This window comes from Corvus hawaiiensis, chromosome 1 (genome assembly GCF_020740725.1).
Source record: "Corvus hawaiiensis isolate bCorHaw1 chromosome 1, bCorHaw1.pri.cur, whole genome shotgun sequence".
NCBI classification, from domain to species: Eukaryota; Metazoa; Chordata; class Aves; order Passeriformes; family Corvidae; genus Corvus; species Corvus hawaiiensis.
Genome location: NC_063213.1, coordinates 65,238,206 through 65,252,971, shown reverse-complemented (window position 1 = coordinate 65,252,971; position 14,766 = coordinate 65,238,206). Strand labels below are relative to the sequence as shown.

At 41.9% G+C, this 14,766-nt stretch overlaps 2 protein-coding genes across 7 annotated transcripts in view; one reads left to right on the top strand and one right to left on the bottom strand.

The window, feature by feature from the left end:
* NUP153 (nucleoporin 153) overlaps positions 1-4,036 on the top strand; it is a 43,872-nt gene extending 39,836 nt beyond the window's left edge. For all 6 annotated transcript variants that reach the window (XM_048308666.1, XM_048308675.1, XM_048308685.1 and 3 more), the window contains 3 exons: positions 683-955; positions 2,248-2,407; positions 2,869-4,036. In XM_048308666.1, the coding sequence (XP_048164623.1) occupies positions 683-955; positions 2,248-2,407; positions 2,869-2,953 (518 nt within the window). In that variant the 3' untranslated portion in view covers positions 2,954-4,036. The remainder of the gene's footprint in view (positions 1-682; positions 956-2,247; positions 2,408-2,868) is intronic.
* A 1,616-nt stretch (positions 4,037-5,652) lies between these two features.
* On the bottom strand, positions 5,653-14,389 carry FAM8A1 (family with sequence similarity 8 member A1). The gene is made up of 5 exons (XM_048308727.1): positions 13,882-14,389; positions 10,305-10,425; positions 7,965-8,088; positions 7,601-7,740; positions 5,653-7,290 (listed from the first exon to the last, which is right to left on the bottom strand). The coding sequence occupies exons 1-5, from the start codon at positions 14,372-14,374 to the stop codon at positions 7,146-7,148; spliced, it is 1,023 nt and encodes a 340-aa protein (XP_048164684.1). The 5' UTR covers positions 14,375-14,389; the 3' UTR covers positions 5,653-7,145.
* Between the last annotated feature and the right edge of the window lie 377 nt (positions 14,390-14,766).

Sequence of the window (14,766 nt, the reverse complement as noted above, 5' to 3'; positions counted from 1 at the left end):
TTTCTTGTTGCATGAGCATCAATAATGCTGTTTAAAATGTCCCTTTTGCATAGCAGATCTGCCATGTATGTTCAGAGTCACTGTTCGGTTGTGTTTCATTATTTCTGCTAGCCATGCAGCTAAACAATTGGGCTGGTTGCCTGTTGATGATAGGTATAGAATTACTCTGCTAAACCAAGTTTTTGAGATTACTACAAGGTTGATTTGGTCTCCTGAAGTTGATAATGGTAAACACTTGAACAGGGGAGGGGTGCAGTTGCTGACAAGAAAAGATACATGTTCTCCTAGTTGTAATAAATCAGGAGCTGTATTTTGCATGTCTCAAAAATCTAATTTGAATGAATATTCCACGTGTGTGGTAGAAACAGCTTTTAGTAAATACAGATTAAAACATATTGTTTGTAGGAATCTACCTGTACAACATGAAGAGGCAACCAATGCGTTTGAGATTTAATTTTGTCTGTGTCTCAAAAACATGGTGTTTCTCATGTTACTTAAAAGAAAAGGTGCAATTCCTGTTGTGGCTGAGATACTATCTGTTTTATATACTCATACAAGTAGTTTGAAATTAAGATGAGTATTCAGCTACCAGACCTGAGGCTTGAGAACCTTTTGTTTCTGGATTCATTCTTGAGGGCGGGAGGGAAAGGGCCCCTACTGACATCCCTCTCTGTCCCGCAAGGGTCATCGTCTTCGTTTCTGTTTGGCTCTGGGCCTCCAGCGCCGGCTGCTGGCCCAGCCTTTGGCGCCGGTCAGCCACCAGCATTTGGCCCAAGCCCAGGCTCCAGCCAGCCAAGTGCTCCAAGTTTTGGATCGCTGTCGACAACGTTGTTTTCTGCTGGCTCTCACCCTGCTCCTTCTGCCTTTGGCTCGGTGACGAGCAGCACTCAGCCCTCTGTGTTCGGACAGCAGGCAACCCAACAGCCAGCTTTTGGCTCTGGTACCCCCAGTGCTGGTGAGTGCTGACCATCCTCTTCCCTTTTGGTCTCAAAGGTTATGTAGTTTATTTTCTTTTTCATGAAGTGCACCATAAATTACATGGGAGAAAGATGACTTTGGCATTGCACATGTATTTAAATATAGGAATTGCCCTCCATAAAAATAAAGGTATAGGGTTGTCATTTATGTCCTAGTCCTGACTGTGGAGACACAACGTGTCAGGGGTATCCAGCTTCACAGTAAGCCTTCTCCACAAGACTTAGCAGACATAGAGGTTGCAACTCTACCACTAAATTTTGAGCTTTATTTTCTTTAGAAACCTAATGATTAAAAGGAATTCTTGAAAACCATGGAGTAATCACTGGTAAGATTGTGCAAAACAAAATAGCAGATGCACTGCAAAATTGTTATTTTTTGATTTGAGAAATTCTTAGTTATCTTTTAACAGGCTTCATTGTATAAACTACAGTCAGAATTGTTTGGGGGGCTTTTTAAGCATTTATGGATTAAGACTGTATTTGAAGATTTTTTTACCAATGCAGTATAAAATGCCATGGAAAAGGGGCAGAGAATGAACCTTATAATTTAAGAAAGACCTTTTCCGTACTAGTAATAATTAAAAAACAAAAACAGTGCCAGAATGTCTATTTGATATCATATCAAATACTGAAGGGGGAAAGCCTCCTTTTTTCCTCTCAGAAGTTGTACAAAATAGCCTCCATTAAAAGTAACTGACGTTTTTGTACTAATCAGTAGATTAGTACAAGCAGATTAGTGCACAACACATCACTCAGTCGATCTTCCATTAATCAGGTAGCAGCTTAAAGGTAAAGTTCTCCCTGAATTGTCTGTGTTACTTATCAGTTGCTCTGATGGTTGGAATGATTGGGTTTTTTTAAGATGAGGTGCTATTAGTATATTGAAGGAAAGGAAGTCTCCAGATCAACTGCATGAACACAGGAAAGTTTACCTGGATATAAATTTACAGTTTAAGACTTGATTAATAAACTTCAGTATGCACAGGTATAAATTTAATGGTGCCACAGAAGTTAGCAAACAACAAATTATCAGTATGCCAGCAGTATTACTTTAAAAATTCCTCAATCTGTGTGAATGGATTCATTCAATAAACTGTTCCTGTAGTAATCTGACACTTCTGGTGCACCCCCCCCAACTTTGTCATCTTGAACAACCTGTAAAAAACTTAATCTTTAAAGACAGTGGGGAAGAACATGAGGATTTTGCTGGAAAGGATGAACTCAAATTTCAGCTTTCTTACTTCCTTCTGCTTCCACCCCATCTTCCCAGGTTCTGTATTCCATTTTGGAAGTACTACTACTAATTTCAACTTTCCAAATAACCCAGGAGTATTCACTTTTGGTGCAAATCCTCCTGCACCAGCAGCTCCTGCACCGCCTTCTGGCACTCCAGGATTTTCGTTCAACCAGCCTGCAGCATTTACAGTGGGGTAAGAGACCGTATCAGAATTTCCCTTGAGCTTTGGGTAATATCAGTGGACAGTGTTCAGCCTCTACTGCTGTTAAATCATGAGGTGTTCAGATGAACCTTGGAGTTTGAAACTAAATTTGGCATCCTTCCTTGTATTAGCCTGACTGGCTAACTAAGCACCGGTATCTGTAAAGGAGCCTAGCTGTCAGGAATGTCACACATCAACACATGTGAGATTGTCTTGTTCTTGAAAGGTAGAACCCGTATCCAGCCATTATGCTGCTGCTTACCTTCTGAATAAGAGAGATTTAATTGGTTTCTGGAACTCTCTTCCTCCTGTTCGTCATTTGCTGCTTGTTGCCAGCTGGTAACTAGTGAGACAAGACTATGAAACAGTTGTTCTGGATTATCTACTCAGTGCTGCTACTGAATTTTCAGCTACACTGTCCTAAACTCTGAACTACTAATTTCTTTTAATAGGACTAATGGGAAAAATGTTTTCTCTGCCTCTGGATCTTCAGTTCCTGGTCGGAGGATAAAGACTGCAGTTAGACGTAGAAAGTAAACGCCTGATTGGTAAAGCATCAAAAACATTGGAAGCAGCTACTATCCTGAATTGTTCAGCTTCTACCCTGTCTGAATTGTTCAGCTACTATCCTGAAATGTTCAGCTACTACCCTGAATTGTTCAGTTACTGGGATTGTACCTCACACTGGCTTGTCGGAAGTCAGATCTGCCTAAAGGAATATAAAACTTAGCTTTCCTGTCCTTCCCTTCCCTCTCCCTGTTACGTTTTTTTTTGGTAGCAAGTAAAGTTGGCAACAAGGCTGTTCTCAAGCAAAAGTCTCAAGTTACTTCTTTCACTGACTTGGCATGGTCTGGCTGTAGCCCTGAGTAGAGCCTGCACAGTGAATGGCTTGTCCGATACCTCTTCATCCGCACCACTACGTGCGCTCATCCGCGTTTACTGACGCCTCGAAATTGTAATTATATCAGCGAGGGATGCTGTATAGAGTAGAGAATGTTGATAACGAATGATTTTTATGCTGAGTTTGTGCTGGTGTATGTGTGAAGTGAATGAGTTTGGGTGTATTGTGCACTAAAATTTTCTGATAGAGGAAGACTGATTAAAGGATGATCCATGCTAAGGACTTGTTAGATCTGTAGTTCTTCATTTAATAATTATATGCTATTTCTATATTTTCATTCTTACAGCCCTTTATCACCTGTCTCGCCTTGTTATTTTATTATGAAACGTGTAAATACAATTTTGTTTCTCTATGTACTTTTTTGGCATAACAAATCTGTGAAATTGAAATTTTAATTTTGTGTGTTACAGCCATTTTTGTTTAGTATTGTCTCAGATTTTATGTAAATCCCATTATTCAAAGTTGCCTAAATCCATTTAGAAAATCTTAAAAATTGGGAATTCTTAAAGTAAATTTATTGGCTTTTCTGATCCATTTTTGTTTGGACCAAAAACCAGTATTGTACAAAGTATTAAGTATATATTTTTATATTTACTGAAATGGACTGTGGTGACTTTGGATAATAAGGAAAAGTTTAATATTAAAGCCATGTTTATTACAGTATAATTAACATGTTAAACCATGGGATAAATGCCATCAATAAAAACTGCGAAAGATTACCTGGCACTTTTAACTTTCCATAAAGGCATCCCTAGCTGTAACAGTATGAGGTGTTCCCTCTACCTGAGCAATGTCACATGCTTTCTTCAACCTCTGTGTTTTTGCATTGATTTTAGAGGATCTTAAATAAGTTAGAGGTCTCCTGTTAGGAAAGAGAGTTTTATTGTAGGCTGAAGCTTGGAGCAGTTTATCAATGTCTCAGCTGACTGCAGTTAATTTTTTATAGTGCTATTAAAAAACCCCAACCTAATATTGTAAACATTCACCACTGTTCTAACTGGAAAGATTATAAATGAGTAATGGGGGGGAGGGGGTCCACTTCGGTAGCAGTTATGGGAGCTTCTTGGAGAACAGACATTATTCTAGTAAAATCAGAGGAAATGCTTGTTCATCTGGGGGCCCACAGCTGCATTTGTACCAAGTCACAGCAGTCTTATCTCTGACTCAGACACGATTTCTGCCCTCACCTAGATGGGCAGAGACCTGCATCGCTGACAATGCTGTAACTGTCTTCAGAGGCTCTGCTGGGGCCTTGGCTGGCACTTCTGCCATGCATCCCAGCTCCTACAGGTGCTGCTGGTACGAGGTGAAATACCTTTCAAGCACAAGCTAGACATGACAGTAGGGCAAAGGCCAGCTGCTCTTTCCAGGTGTAGAGCTCCAGTCACTGTTTCTAGAAATAGAAAACTCTCAGCACTTCAATTTTCAAACCACACACACACACTGCTGTTCAGGCAGGCAGATCATGCCACTGTAGCCATGAAAGGATTATATGCAGTTACCTGTTTCCAGATGTCTACATGTGAAAAATCCCATAGATTTCCACTTTCTCCCCCTTAGCCATAAATCACCTGCCAAGCACTTGTCCTTCAAGCAGAAACAAGCCACATCTGGGATGCAGCTTGCCTAAGAGACAAACTAAAAGCTAGCACAACAAGTGTATACACATTTCCAGGGACAGGCTGTGTGTTCTTGGCTTGTAATTTTTTAATTCCCCTCCTGTGGAAGGGGTGGTATTTTTCTGCAGCGTAGGAGATACCTTCCCTCATACTTGAATTGGTAGTAATGAAGTATTAGCCAACAGTTTCGCTTTTCTCTTCTTCCCCCATCCCCTTTTGAATCCTAGTTTTTAGGTCACTGCTACAGTAAAGAGAACAGAAGCTCTTGTTGTATTCACACTGCAATTGTGAATAAGCAAAATTCACCCTAGAAAGGACTTTTAAGTTTAGCTTTCATCAGGCTGATTGCCATGCCCATCAGTGCTTAAGTCTGAAAGAATGGAGCACAAGTCCTGTGAGGAGCAGCTGAGGGAATTGGGGGTGTTTAGCCGGGAAAAAAGGAGGCTCAGGGGTGACCTTATTCTCCACAACTACCTTCTGAAAGGAGGGTGTAGCCGGGTGGGGGTTGGTCTCTCACCCCCGGTAACAAGTGGCAGGACAAGGAAATGGCCTCAGGTTGGTCCCAGGAGGTTTAGACTGGACCTTAGGAAAAAAAATTTTAATGGAAAGGGCTGTCAAGCATTGGAAGAGGCTGCCAATGTAAGTATCACCACCCCTGGCAGTATTCAAAAAACATGATTGAGCAAAGACTCTAAAAACAGTGGTTTAGCCACAACAACTTTTTAAATATTTATTTTTGAAGTAAAGAAAAAGTAGTTATCTAAACAGTTAGTGACCTCATTCTGGAGACATAATGGATGGCAAAATGTCATTCTTCCACTATTAAGCATTGGATCTAGTCCTGAATCATCATTCCGAATGAAAACTGAAATGCATACACAGTACAGCTATACATGGAAGAACATGACTTGTCAAACAAAAATATTGCAGCATATGAACACATTACTGAGTAAGTTACTACACCTGGAGACAAGAGCAATAACCAAACTCTCAAACATTTCTACTGTCAACCAAGCCATTGTCCAAAACTGAAAGCAGGGCAAGAACTTCAGCTACTGCGTGCCATATTATGCCTAAGAGAGGAGCACACAAAAACTGGGATCAAAGAATTCCAAACTCTGACTCAAAGTTCAGTAAAACATTAATACTGCTTATATTCATTTCCTGGGATGCTAATAACAATAAATGAATCATCTAAGCTGTATAGTCATGCAAAATATTAGGTTTCTTTATTCAGTATTTAAGTTATTCTGAATATACAAACAATTAGCCAGAATGATAAAGTGAAAATAACCAGTATTTGTACTTCTGCAGATTTACACCCATAACACATTTCAGTTTATGTTTTCTGCATGCTCCTGAAACACATGCAGTTCTTCTGCTCTGCATTATATGCAAGAACTAGACAAGTGTTTTCACTCCAAAGAGAAGCAAAGAAGTTACCTTTCATTAGCACGGTCTGTACTGTTCATGGCTCCAGAATTATTTACACACACCAGATCACTAACACTGCAGTGTAACATACCCTTCCCAGAGGAAAAAGCAGCTATTATTTCACCTCTTCATTAGCTTGGACAAGTGAAGTAAGTGACAATGCTTGAGACAATCATGCAAAAAAGCTTTACACATCAATGTTGTGAGAAAATACTTAAAAGGTGAGGGAATATGATCTGTGAAGCAATAATAAAAGACACTGATAACCAGTGCTGATCTCTCTTCCTGCATACATGGCAATTTAATTAACATCATTTGCCTTGCTGTCTAATACTGCAGGTCTCTTCCCCCTTATCCTTTGACAGGCAACTGCCTGGAAAACTTCATTTTCTAGTTACCTGCCAACATCCAAAACTGTAGGAGCAGTACTACTTTTAAGGTGGAGTATTTCTAGGGATCTGCTTTCCAAAGAGTGACAAATGAACAGCTCCTTCTTGCAGTTAAAACAGACAGTTTTGTCTCATCAGTCGGAGGCTAATACTCCTGGATTTAATACATGTTCCCTCTCCCAAACTTCTGTGGCATCTATGAAAACTCCAATACTTCAAAGGTAGTTGCTGGCATCATACATTTTCTTTAGCTTCTGAATCAGTTCCCATTTAATTAGGGCAAAAGATTCCAACAGACACCTCAATTTCAGTTCTGGGGTAGGTCTTTATTCACTGGGGTTTGGCGGGGGTGTTCAGAACCAGTCTGAAAATCTCTTTTTTTGGTATCATCTGACTCCGTTTCTTCTGACCACAATAGTTCCTGCTACAATATCATAGGCTGTTCTGTTATGCTGGAAAAACAGCAGTGTAATGAACGCAGGAAAAAATGATGCAATAGAAAAATTCTTGATCAAAGCTCGTACTGTGGACCTGAAATCAGAATAGAACATTCAGTGCATTATTTTCATTTTTCTGCTTATATTCGTAAACTTCCAAGTTTAGCACCCAAGTTTTGCACAGCACAAAAGTCAAGCTCTAGAGATTTAACCACCTACCCTGAAAAATACTCCATGGGACTGAATAATTACCATTTTATTCTGAGATCACAGAATCTGACAATAGCTCTTGCAGTCTAATTATTGTAAAGGTCAACAACAAAGCAGTGGTGAACTTCCTTCCAAATCCCACACTTTCAGTACTGTTAACCTGAATGCAACGTGACTGAGCCAGGAGCACTTACGTTGTCATACTGACATTAGAAGACGGAATGACTAACACACGGCTGGGTGCAATAAGTACAGATGTTTCACATGTCACAACTCGCAGGCCAAGCAAGAATTTCCCTGGGGTTGCTCCACCTGCTCCCCAAATACAGATTATCTGTAAAAGAAAGGTTATTTCAATTCCACACACCACCATGTTGTTGACAGGTCTAGCAAACTTGGTTATCCTCAGAACTATGTGAATGTCATAAGCTTCAACATAATCCAAAATACTGTAAAGAGGATTTACTTTATTGGCCAATGGTAACATAATTTTTTAAAACCATTTCTTCAACAACTCACAACTGTTAATTATAAGAGTTAATGTTTATGAGTAGTTACCTCATAAAAGCAGACTAATAACCTGTAGATGAGAGCTACTATCATCATTTTCTGCAAATCTTCCATGGACGTATCTTCATCTATTTCTTCTACGATGTAATGCATGGCAAATTTAGAGATGTCCCTGTACAAAATAAAACTGAACTTTAAAACCATCCTTCTCCCAATACCAGTATGACCCCTTTAATACCAGAACTCACTCCCTCTGTTCTGGTATTACAAAAGAACAAAAGCTCCTTGCCCTCTCTGATACTAAGCAAGCCATTAAAATTCAGAACACTCAGTTTCATTCTGAGTTGCTGTCTAGTTTGTTTTGTCTTTTTAATTAAGAAAAGATCGTTCTTTATTACCACTTTTGCACAATGGTGTCCCTGGGTAGTGAACTGCAGAATTGTTCTGAAAATTCTCACAGTCCTTGGGAGGTAAACAGATTCTGCATGTAACCATCTAACTTGATATAAATGGAAGGCATCCAAGTCTCCAAGTATCTTTCTTACACAAACACTCAAGGAAAAAGAAAAGGGCACATTCTTCATGAATGCAAGGGAGAAGTTGCAAGTCTCCCTAAGGAATCAAGGGAGTTTTATATCCTCCTTTGCCTGATCAGGGTTCTCATCAGGGTTCCTCATTCTCATTCTTTACTGCTCACTATATTCTTCTGGAGGCACCTTGGTATGCAATAGGAAGATTTAAACATAAAGCAATTGAAACCTTATGGTTTTTAGCCTAACAGAGCTATGTGAAGCATCCATTTGGAGTTAATGGCATATTTTCATAAGATGAACCCCACAGATTTAACATTCTTATCTGATACGTGGAATGGATATACTTGCAACACATTAAGGCAAGAATTTTTCACTCATGCATCTAAATAAGGCTCACATGAAAACGTGCAGTCCCAATTCAAAACAGTTCATCTAATATTTGTACTACTTGCCCTCCTCTTTATTCAGACTTAAGGGCTGAAAAAAATCCAAAACAACCCAGGAGTTAAGAAAACCGTGTAGCACAACCTGGATTTCCCTTCAATACAGCTTTGGCCTGAAGTATCTTTCTTGAGCCTGTAAGGACATAGTTTTTTCATGACAACTCAGCTAACCACAAGCACACCATGTCTCGAGCAAAAGCCCCCAGAATGTTTCTCTGAAGTTCCCTGTAAGCAACTGACTGTCTCACAAAACTATTAATATTGAAAATGCTGTAAATTACTCTTTCACCACTCTACAGCAGCAATATACATATAGTTGTTCCCTATCTTTCCAGTACTTCATTTTGTATCATTCTCCACCTACTAAGGCCAAAATAGAAACACAAGCTGTCACGTTACGGGTGGTCAGATTTGGCGACTAAACAGAAACAAACGTTTGGCATTTCAGTTGCTGCTTATCTGAACAAAACCCACCGATCACTGATCATTTACACTGGCATATTTCTTGTTTTGGATTTGACCCTCTTCCACACCCCTTCCAAGCCACAGCTGAAGGTGACTGGAAGATGTTACCTGTATAGTATTGCTTTACAGTCAGGCAACGTTTGGATGGTTCTTGAGCAGAAAGCCTGAGTTCTGAAATGTGTTTGTACAGTAGTGGAATTATCAACTACACCAAGATCTCATCTCTTAATCAGACTGAAATATTTGATTACACCAACCCAAAGCAAGTAACTGAGTTAAGGAGTAAGATATCTACAGTTAAAGAAGCAGCTAAAAAAGGAAATCTTTGAGGTAAATTACTACATCTGTATACAAAACCGTGAAATGACGAATCTTTCAGTCTAGTGTACAGTTGATGCACACAATGCACTTTTTAAGAAACCAAATTTACACCCAGTAAAGCCTGCAGTGTGGCAGCATTCCTAGCAACCAGGCTGTATTTTCCAAGTACATACATATCTGATATACTTGATGAGAATTTTTTTTTGGTGGAGGGTGGTTAGCATTGTTTAGGTCAGAAATCTAAAACACAGCACCACAGAAGATACTATGAAGAAAATTAACTTCATCCCAGCCAGAACTATTACATTTTTAAAAGCTGTTTAACAAGTTTATTTGTCAGTGTTTTTCTTTGAAAATTATAAAGGACTTTTTAATGTCCAAGTCTAATCTTTCTTCAGTAGAGAGTTTGTGAGCTATGGACCCATACAAATTCTGTGTTTCCATCAGCTGACCCAAAATCAGGATGTATTTACAAGGAAGTTAGCCTAGTGGTGCTTTTTCCTCAACTTCTGTCAGTTATTTAATGATATCATATGCATAAACACACCATAACTACAACCTGACACCTCAACAAGCATGAAACACTTAAAGCTGTATGTAACAAAGCTTTAAATTGTTCAACTTACTTTATTCCACTGAGGTGCATAATACTTAAAATGATGGTTGCCTTTATAAAGAACAGAATAAAAAAATCCACCATCTCTGCTATGAATCTGTGTGCCAGTGAAGGGATAAGGAACTCCCGACCTGCAACAGAAATAGTTCACATTACCCAGATTTTACTGCACTAACACAAAGTTAACACTAACACCTAAAGAACAATCCACATGAACCTCTCTGCAAGAACATAATCAAGAGCTTGATCTCGGCTCACAAGTTCTTCAAGAAAACTTATAAAAATGTATGCATAAAATATAATCTGAATTGTTTAAGTTGAATTAGAAGAACCTTCTTTAAGAACTTTAACTCTTTCGGAACTGAGTCCCCTCATAATTAGGACCACAGGCAAAATCATGCCCTACTAAAGAACTGAAGTACATTGAAGATGCATCAGTTTTTGTGTTCTTTTGTTTAGAACAACCTCATAGAGACCAGATTTATGTAAATCTGAGAGGTCAGATTAAAATGAAAATTAGATCTACCAAAATTTTTCTATCCATCAGCACCAAGGCTTCCATGTATACCAAGTACCAGCTCTCAGAGTAAAACAGCCTATTTTATCTCCACTCAGACACAAACAGGAATGGATGAAAATATCAGTCATACTTGACATAAACATTTTTACAGACTACTTATAATAAAACACAGCATACTGCTCTACCCCCAGGCAGAAAACATTAACACGTTTCTCCTATTTAACTGGTCAAGTGCAAATGGGCACAAAGTAAGGAGTCACAAGCTTTTGTTTCTCAGGTTATTTAAGCAGAGAAAACATTAAAGAGTTTCTTGGAAACTTTCCAAGAAACAGAGTTGCAAAATAATTTCATCTGGACCCAGCTACTCTACTTCCCAAAGGACAAACATGACTCTCACATGAAACCTGCAACAACTCAAGTCAAAACTTCACTGAGAAATGCCCTTCTGCTACCAGATGGAACCTGTGGGAAACAGTGACTGGGCTTGTTACTGTTTCTGAGAATACTTATCCCCACACACAGAAAGGACAGAAGAGGAAGGAAAATCATACCACACTCTAATCTCAAAAAACATAATTTCATCTAAATTTCATTTAGAATAAGCCTCCCCAGTTCAGCTGCTGAGACTGATGCTGCCAGCCATGGCCCTGTGAGCTGTGTGTGCCAAGCCAAAAGCCCACAGAACTTTTAAATGAGGTAAGGAGAATCAGGCAGGGATCAGGTAAGAGCCAGCACTTATTTAACATACCTGGGTTTATACAGCTTCATTTCATACCTGCTGCGCTGATCGCTCTGCATCGATAGTATCAAGTACCATGACTTACATGTATAATACTAAAATGGATTCCATTGGCATTGTCAAAGCCTGTCCAAGCTGTCTGTTAAATTCTCATTAGAGATTCTTCAACTAAGGCAGGAGGGAACATAGCCAGTCTCCCAATCCTGGCTTGAATACACAGTGCCAGGTGAAAGCTTTCATTTGCTCTGTTAAAAGCAGCACATTTGTTAAAGTTGGTGGCAGAGACTGATTTATTCACCATTGAATAAATAAATTAAATGACTGCATAAAGAAGAAGCTCCATGGGGCTAGGAAATAAGTATTCAAATTATGTTCAACTCCATCACATTAAGAAATCTTGGCAGCCCTTAGACTCTGGCAGATTTACATTGCAGTGATTCAAGATGTTCCTCACATCAGAAATCCACTCTTTTGCCAAGGGTTGCCACTGGTTCAGCAAGGACAGCCAAATGCAACATCCATCCAGCTCAACGTCCAGGATTTAGCATCCACATAGTGCTTAACAAGGGTTTGCACTGCTCAGCCACAGGGCAGATGAGGCTTGGATGCACCTTTTGCCCTGCTGTTCCCAAGGGATGAGCAGTAGTCTCCTGCAGTAAGGCAGGGAGCAACCAGGAGAGGAAGTGTCTTAAATCATGGTGACTGTTCACAGAGCCTGCCACTGCCCAGGGTGCTGTTAGTATTGGTGCACTGGCACATACCTGCAGGCAGACTGAAGTGGCAGAGGCAGCTACAATCCCACTTTTTGACATCCCAGTTTAAAATCGGCAACATTAACATAAGCTGTCACTTATTTCAGCTTACGTAAGCACAGGGGCTGTACACTGCATTAGCACAGGGACAGATACATGACCTGCCCTGCCGAGCCTGCTGTGTGGGCAATAATCTACAGCAGGGAAGAAGGAGCCATAATCATTTTAGCTATTCCAGATATAGCCATCTGCAACCTGAAGCCAAAGCACCAGCACAACAGTCTTTGTTTATAACTGTATTGTATCACTGGATCACATACCTAGTCCCTTAAGAAGGCCAGGTGTGTTGCAATATTCAGAATAACCACGTTCATCAGCATGAAATGCTATTTATGCCCTAAATTACCTTTAACATATGGAATTAGCTTCTGAAAAAACAGATAAAAATCCAAGAATCATTTCAGCCTAGCCTTTGTCCAACCCTCCTTTTAATGACTGGCAATATCAGTTCATAAGCAAACTATAATAGAATCAGGGCATAATTACAGAAAATACTATTTTGTGTTCTAACCACGTTTAAGCAACATCTGCTCAAAAACATAAGAAAGAAGCAAGCTCAGAAGCTTGATTTCCTTCCCTTGAAAATAAGGAAAAAGGAACGAAAAACATCTTCCACACACATACTGCCACTAAGCTTATAAACAATGTCAGAGATCAGCAATGTCGTACTTTGTCCTGCAGAGAGAAACGAGATCTGGCTTTCTTCCAAAGTCCTTCAGCAGTGCTCTTCTCCACAATTTCCTACCACTGCTCACAGTGGTACGAACATTCAAGGAATGTGACCTAGGCGTTCCTCAACTTGTGAGGAATTGTTGCTGCTCCAAGTTTTCCCTCTGATGTGATCAGAGTGAGTTTGCTTTACTCCTGAACAAATATAAACAGAAGGCCTGCTGTGCACTGCCTTCAATATTTACAGCTGCAACAGACGTCTGTTTATCTCGGATCCTGCTGCCTAAGCTTGTTCAATGTCAGCATATTTTCACTTCTCTGCTTCGATTTCACTAAATGATTTTATTTGAGCACCAAAAGCCCACTGAACCCAGGCAAAGTTAGTTTAGATGTCATCATCCAAACGGGCTACTTACAAAGCTAGATGCATTACAAGCCTGTGATGACAAGAATAAGTTCCACTGGAAAAAAAAAAAAATCAACTCCTTCGTATCCATGAAAACATCTTTACGAGCACTGAAGCTGTAAACTGTATACGCGAGTCAAACCCCCCAGACCTGCTTATGGACCGAGTTCTGAATTTACAACCTCGGTATCAGGGCTGTCACCCTGCATCTCAAACTTGTTTATGGACCAAGTTCTGGACTTACGATCTCGGTATTAGGGCTGTCACCCTGTGTCACAAGGCACAGCCACATGCCCGGGGCCGCAGCCAACGGAAGCGCAGCGACTCCCAACGTCGCACACCCCCGGCTTCCCTCTCCAGATCCCCGTTCCCGAAGCTGCGTCTCTCATCAGGCTCCTCTTCCTCCCCAGGCCGAGCGGCCCAGCCCCGGCCCCCACTCACCCGCCGTCCGCCCCGTGTCCCTGGAGGCGCCGCTGCCGCTGGGGCCGGCGCCGCTGCCGGAGGCCGCCCTGGGCAGGGGGGACACCGCGCCCGCCGCTCCCGGCCAGGCTGGGGTGGCAGCGGCGGGGGCGCGGGGCCCCGTCCCGGCGGAGGCCGTGTGTGCCGGCGGCGGAGCGAAGAGGTAGAAGGGGCTGTAGTAGGCAGCGGCGGCGGGCGGGGGCGGCTGCGCGGCGGCGGCGGCAGCGGCAGCGGCGAGGAGGGCGGGTGGGCAGCCCTGCCAGCCCAGGTACCCGCAGTACGAGTCCCACAGCCACTGGTGTACGCGCCGCGCGTACTCCGCCGCGCTCAGTGGCTTCGCCCCGCCGCCCTCCGGAGGGGAGCATGACGGTGGCGAGGACGCGGCGTTGGCACTGGCTCCCTCCTCTCCGGCGGCGCTGCCGCCCGCCGCCCTCGCCCCAGCGCCGGCCCGGCCGCGCTCCGCCACCTCCTCCATCCTGGCGGGCACTGAGCGTTCACCGCGCGTGCGCCGGAGACGCGCTTTGCCTCTCCCACTTATCGCGGAGGAGCGGGGGGGAAAGCCTGACGGGGAGAGCGCCGCGCCCGGGGAGAAACAGGCTTCCCCCCCGCCCTCGCCAAGAGATGGTATCGCCGAGGGCTGAGGCAGAGTCGGCTGCCCCTGACGTGCGAACGCAGCGGGTTCCAGAGCTCCGAATGGTGTGACAGTTCTGCGGTTTTATTTTCTTGTCTAAATGTTGTGGGGTGGTTTTCCCCTTTTATCTCCCCCTTTTCATATTTTCTCCTATCACATATCGTGTTCTTCCTCTTGAAAAAAAAAAAAAACCGAACAAAACAAAACAAAAGAATCATTTAGGTTGGAAATGACCT

Bases quoted from the DNA above. Each gene is read 5' to 3' on its own strand.
- FAM8A1 (XM_048308727.1), bottom strand. From the start codon at position 14,374: ATGGAGGAGGTGGCGGAGCGCGGCCGGGCCGGCGCTGGGGCGAGGGCG. The intron at 7,741-7,964 runs GTAACTACTCAT...TTTCTTTTACAG, and splicing joins TATTAGTCTGCTTTTATGAG to ATAATCTGTATTTGGGGAGC. The intron at 7,291-7,600 runs GTAAGTGCTCCT...TTCTGATTTCAG, and splicing joins TCTAATGTCAGTATGACAAC to GTCCACAGTACGAGCTTTGA.